Source organism: Elephas maximus, chromosome 3 (assembly GCF_024166365.1).
Source record: "Elephas maximus indicus isolate mEleMax1 chromosome 3, mEleMax1 primary haplotype, whole genome shotgun sequence".
NCBI classification, from domain to species: domain Eukaryota; kingdom Metazoa; phylum Chordata; class Mammalia; order Proboscidea; family Elephantidae; genus Elephas; species Elephas maximus.
In genome coordinates this window covers 196,940,263-196,956,806 of record NC_064821.1, presented here as the reverse complement: position 1 = coordinate 196,956,806, position 16,544 = coordinate 196,940,263, and the positions used below count along the sequence as shown (strand labels likewise).

Below are 16,544 nucleotides of genomic sequence, written 5' to 3'. Positions count from 1 at the left end.
GGTATTCACTAACTAGATAACAGAATAGAACTATTTTAGGTGAAGGGAAAGATAACACACAATACAGGAGAGGTCAGCACAACTGGACTAAACCAAAAGCAGTTTCCTGAGTAAACTGAACACTTTGAAGGCCAGAGTAGCAGGGGTGGGGGTCTGGGTAACATGGTTTCAGGAGACATCTAGGGAAATTGGTATAATAAAATCTATTAAGAAAACATCTTGCATCCCACTTTGGAGAGCGGCGTCTAGTGTCTTAAACACTAGCAAGCAGCCATCTAAGATGCATCAATTGGTCTTGACCCACCTGGATCAATGGAGAATGAAGAACACCAAAGACACAAGGTAATTATAAGCCCAAGAGACAGAAAGGGCCACAGAAACCAAAGACTACATCAGCCCGAGACCAGAAGAACTAGATGGTGCCTGGCTACAACCAATTACTGCCCTGACAAGGAACACAACAGAGAATCCCAGATGGAGCAGGTGAGCAGTGAGATGCAGGCCTCAAATTCTCTTAAAAAGACCAGACTTAATGGTCTGACTGAGACTAGAAGGACCATGGAGGTCATTGTCCCCAGAATTTCTATTAGCCCAAGACTGGAACCATTCCCAAAGCCAACTCTTCAGACAGTGATCGGACTGGACTATAAGATAGAAAATTATACTGGTGAGGAGTGAGCTTCTTGGCTCAAGTAGACACATAAGACTATGTGGGCAGCTCCTTTCTGGAGGGGAGATGAGAACGCAGAGGGGAATAGAAGCTGGCTGAATAGACAAGGGGAATCCAGGGTGGGGAGAAGAAGTGTGCTGTTTTATTAGGGAGATAACATCTAGGAGTACATATCAAGATGAATATAAATTTTTGTATGAGAGGCTGACTTGATTTGTAAACTTCCACTTAAAGCAGAATAAAAAATATATATAAATATAAAAAAAGAAAAAAAAATTCAGATCCCAACTGAGAGATTCAAACAAGTAAAAAGGCCAGGATATCTACTTCTGGAAAATCAGCCATTGAAAACTCTGTGGAGTATAGTTCTACTCTGATACTCTTCGGGTCGCTATGAGCCAAAGTAGACTTGACAGCAATTTTTATGTTACTATAGAGACTCGGAAACCCTGGTGGCGTAGTGGTTAAGTGCTACAGCTGCTAACCAAAGGGTTGGCAGTTTGTATCTGCCAGGCGCTCCTTGGAAATTCTACGGGGCAGTTCTACTCTGCCCTATAGGGTCGCTATGAGTCGGAATCGACTCGACGGCACTGGGTATAGAGAATTACCTTTTTTTTTTTTTTTCTTGAAACCTCCAAATATCATGATAGATTTGCCTATTTCTCCTTTCAGTTTGATCAGCTTTTGCTTCATGTATTTTGAAGCTCTGTTATTAGGCAAATATACTTTTTGGATTGTTATGTCTTCTTGATAAATTGAAATCTTTAACACTGTAAAAAATACCACTTTATTCTCAGGGATGTTCCTTGTTCTGAAGTCTGCTTACTGAGATTTTAATATTGCAATGCCAGCTTCTTTTGATTGATATTTGCGTGGCACATACTTCACCACACTTACCTGAGCTCTATTTTTTAATATATATATATTTAAAGTGGATTCTTATAGACAGCATATAGTTAGGTCTTGGTTTTATTTTATTCTATCCAGTGTTCCCTTTTAATGAGAGTGTTTACACCATTTACACTTAATGCAATTATCAATATGGTTGAAACTAAATCTAGCATCTCCCTATTTGTTGTCTCTTTTGCCATCATTTTTTTTCCTTTTTTTAAAATTTGGATATGGATTTTTGGATTGGAGCTTTAGATTATGATTCCATTTTATCTCCATATCACTTTATTAGCTATGGTTCTGTTGTGTTCGTGCATATGTGTGTTTGTGTATGTGTGCTTCTTCTATGGCACATTTGTTGTCTGGGGACCTTTTGAGGTCCTTGAGATATTTTTAAGGAGAACACAAACTTAATATATTTTTCATGAGTGTACAGTGAAGTTTACCAGAACCTACATGAGCTGTGATGATGTTATTTATCTCATGGCTAATGGAAGATAAACCTGTGTATTTTCTTCTTTTTAAATTTCCTTTTTAATTTTTGATGTGGCAACTATCAATAGATATAACCCAAATAAGCAAAAGCTTTTGGGGAACTTCAACAATTTTTAAAATTATGGAGGGATTCCAAGAGCAAAATGTTTGAGAACTTCTACACTCTTTGATTGGAGAAAATAAATGGAGACAGTAGTTTTGCTTCATCTGAGTGGGAGTAGACTTTATCAACCCGTTCTTGCTTTTCCTTCTTTTACCAAGAGGATTAGAGTATGGCTGACATTAATGAGGGTCACACTCACCTTTTCTGTAACTACTCCACAGGACACTTTGCTTCAGATGATGTGGCCTCTAGAGTGAAGCATTTGAATGAGAGTATGGAGTCTCTACGGACTCGAGCTGCTAGGCGGCAGAGTGACCTTGAGGCCAACGTCCAGTTCCAGCAATACCTGGCTGACTTGCGTGAAGCAGAAGCATGGATTAGAGAGAAGGAGCCTATTGTGAACAATACTAACTATGGGGCTGATGAAGAAGCAGCTGGGGTAAGGTGGAGTGTGGGGATGGACATTGTCTCATGAATACCATTGAGACATTAATTGTCTCAGTGAATACCATTGTCTCATCAAATGGTGCCAAATTAATAATGCAGGGTTTGCTTGGATTGTGGGACCATTAAGTATTCTGCTAGATTACTTATAATTTCCAGAATGACTACCATTATTGTTCTTCTGCTGGAATATTCTCAGAGTTGACAGTGATCTCAAGAGATACACCACTTTTTTCTAATCAGAGATCTACAAACTTTTTAGAGATTATCTAAATCCAGAAAGGTATGACCAGAGATCTATGACTGTATTGGTTTCAACCTCAACTTTTCAGAGTAACCTTGGGGTTGCACAAAGCAATCAGGGACTTAAGGTATAAACACATTAATTAATTTACTGAAATACAATCAGACACATACACTGGGGTAAAAAGAAACTCAAAGGTCATCTCTGACCTTTATAAGAATTTCTTTGCTTTGTTAATTGGAAATAAAGGGAAACTGGTATATTATTTTACAAACCTTTGGCACTAGAAATAATTGACACTGGCATTTACATTTATGTTAATGTTTCATCCTACAAATTAATGTTATCAGCAGTATTCTTTTTCAGCTATGATTTGTATTGATAAAACACTTGTGTGACTTTTAGTTCATTTTGATTGTAGCAAGTATATTGAAATCATTACTTGTTTATTAACCCTTATTTTCTTGATGCTTTGAAAGTTAGGTTGAAAAAGAACTTCACATTGGATGGAATTTGGCTCTTACTCAGAATTTAGACAAAAACTGGCATAGCCCAAAATAATAGTAGTTGAAGCATCCCCCAGTGGTGTTTGGTGTTCCTCTTGTATTTCCTCTGATGATCTTCCCATCAACAAATTCAGGCTCTTCTAAAGAAGCATGAGGCCTTCCTAGTGGATCTCAAAGCATTTGGAAACAGTATGCAAGCTCTGCGAGATCAGGCAAAAGACTGTGAGGTAAGGAGGGATAACAGGAATCCACATTTCCTACCACAAGGAAAAGGAATTCTTTTTATCATGGGCTTCTACTTCCTATAATCCAGAAAACAATTGTGAAGAAAACACTAAGGTCTATGATGTTTATAGGCAGGAATTGTAAGCATCTTTGCAGCCTCTACAAAGATATAGTCTAAAAGATGTTCTAAAAAATGTCATGTGTCCATTGATTCTTTTATTCCTTTCTTATCCCTTCCTTTTCTATTTCTACTTTTCTTTCTTTGTTTTCTCTCCTTTTTTTCTTTCTTAATTTTCTTCTTTCCCTTGTTTTGTATACAAAGATTTATAAAATGTCAATTAGAAGGTCATAAATTTAAATATATTAGCATATAATGGTCGTACAAACCAGAAAAATGGCCTCAAAGAAAGGGATATTTAAATTCTTCTGAAATTAGAGTGCTGGAAGATAAGAAAATTTTCATAAGTGAGGTGAACCAATGTATCTGAGTTTACAAAAAAATATGTAGTTTACTTGAAGTCAAGGAGGAAGGTCTATTCTAGTTAATAAGCTATGAGAACAAATGCAGAGAGGCATAAAACAATCAAGTGTACTTGGGAAAAGGAAAATGCAAACCATTGAGAATATGAGAATGGCTAGGGTGCAAGGTGATGGGGAATATCATGAAGACTGAAGAAGGTGGAATCAAGTCAGAGTCAGACAATGATATAACAGTGTCTCCAATGTGTACTGGAAGATAAAAAGAGACATTTCTTGTATTCAAGAAATTATTTCTAAGGAGACATTCTGAATACATATCCTGGGAGTAAACAAAAGACATGGGATCAGCATGTGAAGTCAATGATATACATACCAAACTCCTTTGTTGCGCCTTTACCAGCCTATGCATAGTGGGTGCCCAAACAAGAGTTGTGAGTGAACATAGTACTTGAAGGATGGCATCAGAGGGATTTGTAAGGGGAAATACATCTTGAACCCCAATCTAAAGAAAAGCTGCATCATGGCTTAGGAAGAGGGTGTCTATTTTGCTCATTCTCTCAGAGATACGATATTTACAGGAAGTAAAATAAAAAAAGATTCTACCTTGAAGAGTAGGTTACTCGCCAAAGAGAGACGTAGTATATTTTTCATGATATTAGTTTACTTTCTTCTTATTTTCAAAAATCTGGTAGCCTTTCATGGGCTGTAGATCACCTATCTCCTAAAAAGAAAGTCCACAGTTCCTTGGCACAATAACTTAAAGGCCAAGGGGTGAAAAGGATTATCAGTGGAGACCCAGGGAATGGGGAAGGTGGGGAGAGATAGAGGGCCTTTCACTTTAAGACACAACTTTCTGAAACTTTGATGTGTATAATCCTTTTTGAACTTCTTAAAAATGTATATCTCCCCTCCTACTTTTGAAAACCAGTGGCTTGGAACGCTCAATATGATGTGGACAAACTATGTATTCATTTATGTACCCTCTGTCACATTTCCCAGCCAGCTGATCTTCTGAGAAGTATTAGGTAGGGAAGTATCTCTGAAGATCACATTTTGCAATTTCCCTGTTGCTAAAAACCCGCTGCTTTCAAGTGGATTCTGACCCATAGTGACCCCAGAGGAGACAGTAGAACTGCCTCTTAGGGTTTCCAAACAGCAGTTGGTGTATTTGAACTGTTGACCTTTTGGTTAGCAGCTAAACTCTTAACCACTAAGCCACCAGAGCTAGCAGCCTATAAAGAGGCTCCTCTCAGGGATTATCCTCTTCTATCAGGCCCGGGGACTGCCCAACACTTGTAGGCTCGAGAGGGAGGAGCCAGGGAGATATTTCCAAGAAGTGACTGACATGCTTGTTTACTGTTTTTGTTCAGCAAAAACAGGCTGCACCAGTGGAGGGAGCTGGTCCAGAAGCGAGGGTTATGGCTTTATATGATTTCCAGGCCCGCATCCCCCAAGAAGTCACCGTGAAGAAAAATGATGTCTTAACCCTGCTTAGTTCCATCAACAAGGTGACTTTCCTTTCTAAATTTTTGTCCACCAGAAGGGATCTCTTTCACCGCCAACGCTTTTAACACTATCAGGTGTTCACATTTTGGCCAGCCAACATTCTTCTATCACTTTATCTCTTAAATAACTATAGTCTATTAAGTAGTATCTTTCTTCCAGATATTGCGTAAGATCCTGTACGTATCTTTTCCAATCTTTATAACAACTCTGTGAGGTAAGATTATAATTCCAGTTTTACAGTTAAGTAAAGGAAGTTTCAAAGAGCTTAAGTTGTTTGCCGATGACACATAAACCATGAGTGGCAATTCTGTAATATATTTAAAGAACTAAATTGCCCTTTCCTTCCTGCCTTTTTGCCCTTTGCTTTTCTGCGCCAATGTTCCTAGTGATGGGGTAAAAATACCTGGGGTTAGGAAGAGCCTAAGAAAAGATTTTCAGTTTATTCTAAGTCTTTTATCTTTAGACTTTATACCTGAGTACAGTAACAAAATATTGGCCATGTTTTTCATAAGAGCTCAAGTATTTTTTTTTATTCTAATACCCAATGAATCTCCAAAAATACTTGGGGAGAAAGAAAGTTTAGGATATTATTACTGTGAGAGTAAGTTAATTTCTTGAAGAGACAAAATGTTTCATTCTTAAATAAGCTATGCCCCAGACCTCCTCTCTCTTTGCCCAGGCCTGTCCACTTTACCACATTATCCTCTGATAACATTAACTCCAGAGTGGGTAGTATAGTAACCAAACCCATAACCCATTGCCATGGAATTGATTTTGACTCATAGCAACCCTACAGGACAGAGTAGAACTGCCCCCATAGAGTTTCCAAGGAGTGCCTGGTAGATTCGAACTACTGGCCTTTTGGTTAGCAGCCATAGCACTTAACCACTACACTACCAGGGTTTCTGTGTGGTATAGTCATACCTCCAAAATACTCTGTAGGTATCAGGGTGATACTTAAGTAAAAACCATTCAGAGAAGTAAATTTTAGGGCAATCCACAATTTTTAGGAGCTCTGGGTGTAGGGTAGGGGAGAGGAATAGGGGAGATGATAAATGTTGTGTAACATTATCATATATAGCTGCTTCATCCACAAGAAGCCTAGTTAAATTTTATCTTGCTTGTGTGTGTGTATGTCTGTGTGTGTTCATGTGCATGTACGAATTCCTTGGTGGACGAAGTGCCCCATCATTAGAGAACGGTCTTTGGTTTTGAAAGCCTTCTCAAACCTAAAGTTCTAGCAGCAAACATCTGAATCCTAGATTTCAGAGACTTATCTCTGGAGCTCATGCCCTTTTCTTCTACTTTCTTTATAACACGTGAAAGGTATATGCCACCCATAAGCAATGGTTTGCTTCCCTTGGCCATCAAACTTGTGCCTGTGCCTACTTAGATATAAGAGTTGAAGCTTTTCCTAATTTTGGCTTTCTCCAGAACTAAGGAAGGTATGGGAATTTTCTCTCCCTTCAGGACTGGTGGAAGGTGGAAGCTGGTGACCGCCAGGGCTTTGTCCCAGCTGTCTATGTCAAGAAACTGGCCCCTGATGAGTTCCCGAAGCTTCCACGGAGGCGTCGAGAAAAGCCAGGCAGCATTACCCAGCGTCAGGAGAAGATTGAGAACCAGTAAATTCTGAAGGCGGGAGACCTGGACAGTATTTGGGCAAACATTTCCTTTTCTGTCAAAGACACTCTTTTTCTGATTTTGCTTCCTTTAGAAAATTAGAGATATCATTGCAAATTCACAGATTTTAGGAGCTGAAAGGAAACTTAGAGTATTTCAAATACCTTCATATGAGGAACGGGATCTCCAGAACCATTAAGTCAATTGTGTGAGGTCAGAAACTGAATAGAACCATGTGTTCTGACTCCCTGTCCAGGATTCTTTTAAGATTATCAAAGGTCCTAACTTCCATATGAACTCTGTTTACCATATCAGGCTATGTCCAGTTGCCATATGACGTGAAAATTTCATTTTATAGAAGGAGAAAGGAATGTTGCCGTCCGTGCTGTTGGGACATTGACTTTTTGATCATTTTTAAATGTAAAACTGTATGCTTGTCTCTCTGTTCTAACACTATTTTTCCTCTATCTTTATTTCCTCCTCTCATTTACATGCTCTTGATTTCTTCTCTTTTTTCTCTTTATGTCTCACCATATCTCTACTCTTTTGTGTTTTCTCCATCTTTTACCCCACCTTTCCCATTCTCTTGACTTCACCACTCAGGTACCGCTCCCTCCTTGATCGGGCGGAGGAACGCAGACGTCATCTATTGCAACGTTACAAAGAATTTTTTCTGGCCTATGAGGCGAGAGACATGCTGGACTGGATCCGAGACAAGAAGGCAGAAAACACTGGGGTGGAACTAGAAGATGTTTGGGAGTTGCAGAAAAAATTTGATGAGTTCCAAGCGGTGAGAAAGAAAGCCCTTTTCCTTTGACATCTTTGGAGGGATGTCATGATTTTCCTTTATCCCATGTCTCCTTCTATGTGACCTCTTAATTTATTTAATATTTGCTGAATATCCTTCCCAAAGCTACTTAGAGCTCCACAGCCCAAATACTTCCCTGGGTGTTGTAGGCATTAAAAAAACTCAAAAAGAGTGCAGAGGAAACTAGTCACCCCATCTTTACAAGCTGCAGTCTCTGACACTCCCAAATTCTGCTGGGAATGTTAGTCTACCTGAATTCTTCAAAATTTTCCCACTACCATAATGTGTTCCTGATGCCCAGATTGAGATAGGGTGTTGTGAGACTCTGTGTCAGGTCTAACCATGGGGCAGGGGTTGAGTGGGAAGAGGGAAAGAATAACCTGACCTTACAGCCAGAAAGTTTCTAAGTGTATGCTATGGATATGCATACTTTTTAGATAAATATTAGCTCTTTTGGCAAGTTTTGGATAGCCACTGGACATCAGGGAGTTTGAATGTACTCTACTCATTTGCAGATTAGAGGAAGACAGTCATTGTATATTGTAACTGAGATTGCAATATGCTTTAATATTCAGCCAAGACAGGGAAAGATGAGCAGGTAATTCCTGAGAAGGGGATTTACACTATTTTGGGCAAATGTCTCATGCAGGATTTGAAGACAAATGAGCCACGGCTGAGAGAAATAAATAAGGTGGCTGATGAACTGCTATATGAACGTCTTCTAACACCAGAAGGAGCTCAAATCCAGCAGGTAACTAAGACTCTTCCATTCCTTCTCACCACCAGCCTGGACTTCTTGAGTCCCCATTTCTTTTCAATATACTCAACTTCATATTCCACAGTTTAGCTAGGAACATGAAGAAAGTAATGGCAGTGTGGAAATGGCTACAGGAAAAATCAAGGACAAATAGTCCAGCCATTGTTACTGTCAAAAGGGACTTAATTAAAGCATGTTTATCTATTACATCCACTGAGTGTCCTCTGTGCTCCCAGAATAGGAATTATGTGGATGTGTTGGGAAGGAGGCGAAAGTATCAGAACAGGGAATTCAGATTTAGCTTCAAGAGACAGTATTAGGTAGTTCATGGAATATTGCAATGGACATCAGCAAAATTGGGTTTAAGTCCTGGCTCTACCCAGTCTCACTGCATATCCTTGGGCAACGCACTTCATTTCTAAGGACCTCAATTTCCACATCTCTAAAGCAAGAGCACTTAAAAGCACTAAAGCAAGAGCACTTAAAAGCACAGTCTTTAAGTTTGGTTTAATTTTCTGTTCTGTGCTCCACTAAACTGAAACTAAACTGCTTGTCTCTACCCATACCCCAAAATCTTTTTTTTGTCCTAAAAGATTTTATTTTTCTTTCTTTTTTTTTTTATTGTGTTGTAAATGAAAGTTTACAATTCAAGTCAGTTTCTCATACAAAAACTTATACACACATTCTTATGTGACCCTAGTTGCCTTCCCTACAATGTGAAAGCACGCTCCTCCTCTCCACCCTGTATTTCCCGTGTCCATTCAACCAGCTCCTGTCTGCCTCCGCCTTCTCATCTTGCCTCTAGACAGGTCCTGCCCACATAGTCTCATGTGTCTACTTGAGCTAAGAAGCACACTCCTCATCAGTAACATTTTATGTCTTATTCCAGTCTAATCTTTGTCTGAAGAGTTGGCTTCAGGAATGGTTTTAGTTTTGCGCTAACAGAGAATCTGGGAGCCATGACCTCTGGGTCCCTGAAGTCTGAGTCAGACCATTAAGTCTGGCCTTTTTACTAGAATTTGAGGTCTGCATCCCACTTTTCTCCTGCTCCATCATGGATTTCCTGTCAGGGCATTCATTGGTGGTAGCCAGGCAGCATCTAGTTCTTCTGGTCTCAGGCTGATGGAGTCTCTGTTTTATGTGGCTCTTTCTGTCTCCTGGGCTCATATTTTCCTTGTTTCTTTGGTGTTCTTCATTTTCCTTTGCTCCAAGTGGGTTGAGACCAATTGATGCATCTTAGATGGCTGCTTGCTAGCTTTTAAGACTCCAGACACCACTCACCAAAGTGGGATGCAGAATGTTTTCTTAATTCACTTTGTTATGCTGGTTGACCTAGATGTCCCCAGAAACCATGGTTCCCAGACCCACGCCCCTGCTACTCTGTCCCTCAGAGTGTTTGGTTGTATTCAGGAAACTTCTTAGCTTTTGGTTTAGTCCAGTTGTGCTAACTTCCCCTGTATTGTGTTGTCCTTCCACTTGCCTAAAATAATTCTCATCTACTGTCTAGTTAGTGAATACTCCTTTCTGTCACTCCCCACCCTCATAACCATCAAAGAATGTTTTCTTATGTGTTTAAACCTTTTCTTGAGTTCTTATAATAGTCGTCTCATAGAATATTTGTCCTTTTGTGACTGACTAATTTCACTCAGCGTAATGCCTTTCAGATTCGTATTTGTTCTGAGATGTTTAATGGATTCATCGTTGTTCTTTATCATTGCATAGTATTCCATTGTGTGAATATACCATCACTTTTTTTTTTTTTTACCTGTTCTTCCTTTGATGGACACCTTGGTTGTTTCCATCTTTTTACCACTGTAAACAGTGCTGCAATGAACATGCGTGTGCATATATCTATTCCTGTGAGGGCTCTTATTTCTCTAGGATATATTGCAAAGAGTGGAAGTGCTGGATCATATGGTAGTTCGATTTCTAGCTTTTTAAGGAAATGCCAGATCGATTTCCAAAGTGGTTGTACCATTTTACATTCCCACTAGCAGTGTATAAGGGTTCAGGTCTCTCCAAAACCTTTCTAATATTTATTATTTTGTGTTTTTTGCATTAATGCTAGCCTTGTTGGTGTGAGATGGTATCTCATTTTAGTTTTGATTTGCATTTCTGTAATGACTAATGATTGTGAGCCTCCTGAATGTCTTCTCTGGTGAGTACCTGCTCGTATCTTTTGCCCATTTTTTAATAGGGTTATTTGTCTTTTTGTTGCTAAGGTTTTGCAGTATCTTGTAGATTTTAAAGATTAGATGCTGATCAGATTTGTTGCAGCCAAAACTTTTTCCTAGGCTGTAGGTTGTCTTTTTACTCTTTTGGTGAAGTCTTTGGATGAGCATAAGTGTTTGATTTTTAGGAGCTCCCAATTATGTAGTTTCTCTTCTGGTGCTTGTGCATCGTTACTAATGTTTTGATACTGTTTATGCCATTTGTTAGGGATCCTAGCATTGTCCCTATTTTTCTTCCATGATTTTTATCATTTTAGATTGTATATTTAGGTCTTTGATCCATTTTGAATTAGTTTCTGTGCATGGTGTGAGGATGGGTCTTGTTTCATTCTTTTGCAGATGGATATCCAGTTATGCCAGCACCATTTGTTAAAGAGACTGTCTTTTCCCCAATTAATAGACTTGGGAACTTTGTCAAATATCAGCTGCTCATAAGTGGATGGATTCACATCTAAATTCTCAATTCCGTTCCATCGGTCTATGTATCTGTTGTTGTGCCAGTACCAGGCTGTTTTGACTACCGTGGAGGTATAACAGGTTCTGAAATCAGGTAGTGTGAGGCCTCCCACTGTATTTTTCTTTCTCAGTAATGCTCTACTTCTCTGGGCCCTTTTCTCTTTCCATATGAAGTTGATGATTTGTTTCTGCATCTTATTAAAAAATGTCATTGGAATTTGGATCAGGATTGCAATGTATCTGTAGATCACTTTGGGTAGAATAGACGTTTTCACAATGTCGAGTCTTCCTATCCATGAGCAAGGAAGGTTTTTCCACTTATGCAGGTCTCTTTTGGTTTCTTGCAGTGGTGTCTTGTAGTTTTCTTTGTGTAGGTCTTTTACATCTCTGGTTAGATTTATTCCTAAGTATTTTATCTTCTTGGGGGCTGCTGTAAATGGCATTGATTTGGTGAATTCCTCTTTGAAGTTCTCTTTATTGGTGTAGAGGAATCCAACTGATTTTTGTGTGTTTATCTTGTATCCTGATACTCTGCTGAACTCTTTTAGTAGTTTCGTTAGTTTTCTCGTAGATTCTGTAGGGTTTCCTATGTATAAGATCATGTCATCTGCAAATAGAGATACTTTTACTTCTTCCTTACCATCCTGGATGCCCTTTATTTCTTTATCTAGCCTAATAGCTCTGGCTAGGATCTGCAGCACAACGTTGAATAAGAGTGGTGATAAAGGGCATCCTTGTCTGGTTCCCATTCTCAAAGGGAATGCTTTCAGGCTCTCTCCATTCAGGATGATGTTGGCTATTGGCTTTGTATAAATGCCTTTTATTATACTGAGGAATTTCTCTTCTGTTCCTATTTTGCTGAAAGTTTTTATCATGAATGGATGTTGGACTTCGTCAAATGCCTTTTCCACATCAATTGATAAGATCATGTGGTTCTTGTCTTTTGTTTTATTTATGTGATGGATTACATAGACTGTTTTTCTAATGTTAAACCATCCTTGCAGATCTGATATGAATCCCACTTGGTCATGTTGAATTATTTTTTTGATATGTTGTTGAATTCTATTGGCTAGAATTTTGTTGAGGATTTTTGTGTCTAAATTAATGAGACATATTGGTCTGTAATTTTCTTTTTTTGTGTGGTTTCTTTACCTGGTTTTGCTCTCAGGGTTATGCTGGCTTCATAGAATGAGTTTGGGAGTATTTCATCCTTTTCTATGCTCTGAAATGCCTTCAGTAGTAGTAGCGTTAACTCTTTCCTGAAAGTTTGGTAGAATTCTCCAGTGAAGCCATCAGGACCAGGGCTTTTTTTGTTGGGAGTTTTTTAATTACCTTTTCAATCTCTTCTTTTGTTATATGTTTATTTAGTTGTTCTACCTCTGTTTGTGTTAATTTAGGTAGGTAGTGAGTTTCTAGAAATTTGTCCATGTCCTCTAGATTTTCAAATTTGTTAGAGTACCATTTTTCATAGTAGTCTGTTATGATTCTTTTAATTACAGCTGGGTCTGTGTGATATCACCCATCTCATTTCTTATTCAGGTTATTTGCTTCCTCTCCTGTTTTTCTTTTGTCAGTTTGGCCAGTGGTTTATCAATTTTGTTTGTCTTCTCAAAGAACCTGCTTTTGGTCTTGATAACTCTTTCAATTGGTTTTCTGTTCTCTATTTAATTCTGCTAATTTTTATTGTTTGCTTTCTTGTGGTGCCTGTGGGCTTCTTTTGCTGCTCTCTTTCTGTTTGTTCAAGTTGTAGGGTTAATGCTTTGATTTTAGCCCTTTCTTCTTTTTGGATGTGTGCATTTTTTGCTATAAATTGACCTGTGAGCACGGCTTTTGCTGTGTCCCAAAGGTTCTGGTAGGAAGGGTTTTCATTCCCACTGGATTCTCTGAATTTCTTTATTCTGTCCTTAATTTCTTCTATAACTCAGTAGTTTTTGAGCAAGGTGTTGTTCAGTTTCCATGTGTTTGATTTTTTTTCCTTGCATGTTCTGTTATTGATTCTACTTTTATGGTCAGAAAAGTTGCTTTGTAAAATTTTGATGTTTTGGGTTCTGTTATGACTTGCTTTATAGAGTAATATGTGGTCTATTTTGGAGAATGTTCCATGTGCATTGGAAAAGAAATTATATTTGGCTGCTGTTGGGTAGAGTGTTCTGTATATGTCTATGAGGTCAATTTGGTTGATTGTGGCATTTAGATCTTCCGTGTCTTTATTGAGCTTCTTTCTGAATGTTCTGTCCTTCACCGAAAGTAGTGTGTTGAAGTCACCTACTATTATTGTAGAGTTCTCTCTCTTTTCAGTGCTGTTAGAGTTTGTTTTTTGTACTTTGGAGCCCTGTCATTGGGTGCATAAATATTTATTATGGTTATATCCTACTCGTATACTGACCCTTTAATCATTGTATAGTGGCCTACCTTATCCTTTGTCGTGGATTTTATTTTAAATTCTATTTTGTCAGAAATTTATATTGCCACTCCTGCTCTTTTTTGATTGTTGTTTGGGCGATTTTCTTTTTTCACTGTTTGAGTTTTTGTTTGTGTCTTTAAGTCTAAGGCGTGTCTCTTGTGACAGCATATAAACAGATTTTGTTTCTTCCATTCTGCCACTCTCTGTCTTTTTATTGGTACATTTAATCCATTTACAGTCAGCTTAATTATTGATAGGTATAAGTTCACTGCTGCCATTTTGGTGTCTTTTTTGTGTGTGTTATTGAGAGTTTGTTTTTTCCACTTAATTTCCTGTGCTGAGTCATTTTCCTTTATATATTGTCTTTTCCTCATTTTCATTGATATTGCTTTTATATATGCTGAGTCTTTATATTTTTCTTGTTTTTTTATTTTGATGTGTAGGATTGTTAGTTTCCTTTGTGGTTACGTTAATATTTACCCCTATTTTTCTAAGTTTAAATTAATCTTTTGTTTCTTTATATTACCTTGACTTCCTCTCCATATGAAGGATCTATGATTACATATGTTAGTCCCTTTTTTGTTTTAATGTTGTCATCTTTTACGTAATGATGTCTCTGTATCCTTGTTTTGAGCATTTTAGCTTTGATTTATTTTTTGTGATTTCTCTACCTGGGTTGATATCTGATAGCTCCGTCCTGTGTTCTGGTCTTGGGTTGTTATCTGAAGTTGCTGATTTTCTAACCGGAGGACTCCCTTTAGTGTTTCTTGTAGTTTTGGTTTGGTTTTTATGAATTCCCTAAACTTCTGTTTATCTAGAAATGTCCTAATTTCACCTTCAATTTGAGAGACAGTTTCGCTGGATATATAATTCTTGGCTGGCAGTTTTTTTTTTCCTTCATTACTTTACATATATCATCTCATTGCCTTCTTGCCTGCTTGGTTTCTGCTGAGTAGTCCGAGCTTAGTCTTACTGACTCTCCCTTGTAAGTGACGTTTCGTTTATCCCTAGCCAGTCTTAAAAATCTCTTTATCTTTGGTTTTGGCAAGTTCGATTATTGTATTCTTGGTGACTTTCTTTTAGCATCTACCTTGTGTGGGGTTCAATGTACATCACAGATATCTTCTCATCTTTCACAATCAGGGAAGTTTTCTGCCACAAATCTTCAACAATTTTCTCTGTATTTTCTGTTATCACCCACTGTTCTGGTACTACAATCACTCGTAGGTTATTCCTCTTGATAGAATCCCACATAGTTCTTAGGATTTCTTCATTTTTTAATCCTTTTATCTGACTTTTCCTCAAATTTGTTGATATCAAGTGCTTTACCTTCAGTCTCACTAATTCTGACTTCCATTTCCTCAATTATGCTCCTCTGACTTTCTATTGAGTTGTCTAATTCTGAAATTTTATTGTTAATCTTCTGGATTTCTGTTTGCTGTCTCTCAGTGGATTCTTGCAACCTATAAAATTTGTCATTATGCTCTTCCCTAATCTTCTTAAGTTTCTCAATGCTTTGTCTGTGTGTTCCTTGGCTTGTTCTGTGTTTTGCTTGATCTTCCTGATCTCTTGAAGGGTTCTGTACATTAGTCTTTTGTATTCAAACTCTGGTGATTCCAGGATGTTTCTTCATCCAGAAGATTTCTTGATTGTTTTGGGAGCTTGCTGAAGCCACCATGGTCTGCCTTTTTATGTGATTTGATATTGATGTTGTCTCTGAGCTATCAATAAGTTATTGTATTTATTTATTTTATGTTTGCCTACTGTGTCCTAGCTTCTTTGTTGACACACTCCAATAGGATGTTTGAGTGGGCTAGTTTGATTATTGGTGCATTTGAGCTGTTACTAGGTATATGAGCCCAGGAGTCCACTTAATTTTCTTGTATGGATTCAGCTTAGGTGTCAAGGTAGTTGGTCACCAAGTGTGAAGTTCAGGCTGTCTCCTATAGTCTTAGATGAACAGGGGTGATTGGTGTAGGCACAGGTATCTGGCCCCAGTAGGGGGGCATGCACTCAGCAAGGCAGGGGGCTGACAACCACCCCTGATTGTGAGGAAATCATGTCCCTGTTCCCTACAGTGCCTTGGTGGGTGGGTTTTGCAGCCAGACTGTGGACACCCAGTGCTGCTGGCTGTAAGGGCTGGGAGGCACCACTTATCCTTGGACCCCCGTCATGATTGGCTAGTGAAGACCCTGCTTAATAGGAACAGCACTGTCAAAAGTCATGAACCTACCTCTCCACCATATAGCTAAAAGAGTTTAAGTTAGACTTCAGGTATGTACCCTGTTGTACTGTGGTAAAGAGGGCCTATGCTGTTGAAATGGACCCACATAGGTCTATGCAAGGGTGAAAGACATTAAAATCCATGGACCCCTTATGGCTGCACCTAGGCAAAGGAGATGTTTCTGCCCTGAGTTCCTATCTTAGGGGAGCTGGTAGATTATTTTTTCCCTGTTTGTTAATTTGTTCCTTCTCTAAGGCCAGAATAATGGCTCAACGTACATGACAGATCCTACTTCTGGCCCAGAGAAAGTGGCTATCACTGAAGCCAGCTCAGGACCCAGTGCAGAGCAGGAAGGGGGCAAGTAAATGGGAGAGAGTTTTTCCCCAAAAGGAGTGTTTTTTAGTCTGCATGGTAGATTAGATGCAGTACTTGTCTTTGGCCAAGAGTGCCGCTTTTCACTGATTCTGGAGGCATGAGTGG

At 38.7% G+C, this 16,544-nt stretch overlaps 1 protein-coding gene across 1 annotated transcript in view; it reads left to right on the top strand.

Moving 5' to 3' along the window:
• The window catches only part of SPTA1 (spectrin alpha, erythrocytic 1), a 107,850-nt gene that overhangs the window by 43,102 nt on the left and 48,204 nt on the right, over window positions 1-16,544 (top strand). The window contains exons 19-24 of the mRNA XM_049880879.1: window positions 2,381-2,598; window positions 3,488-3,580; window positions 5,429-5,566; window positions 7,035-7,186; window positions 7,788-7,974; window positions 8,642-8,743. Coding sequence (XP_049736836.1) covers window positions 2,381-2,598; window positions 3,488-3,580; window positions 5,429-5,566; window positions 7,035-7,186; window positions 7,788-7,974; window positions 8,642-8,743 — 890 coding nt within the window. The remainder of the gene's footprint in view (window positions 1-2,380; window positions 2,599-3,487; window positions 3,581-5,428; window positions 5,567-7,034; window positions 7,187-7,787; window positions 7,975-8,641; window positions 8,744-16,544) is intronic.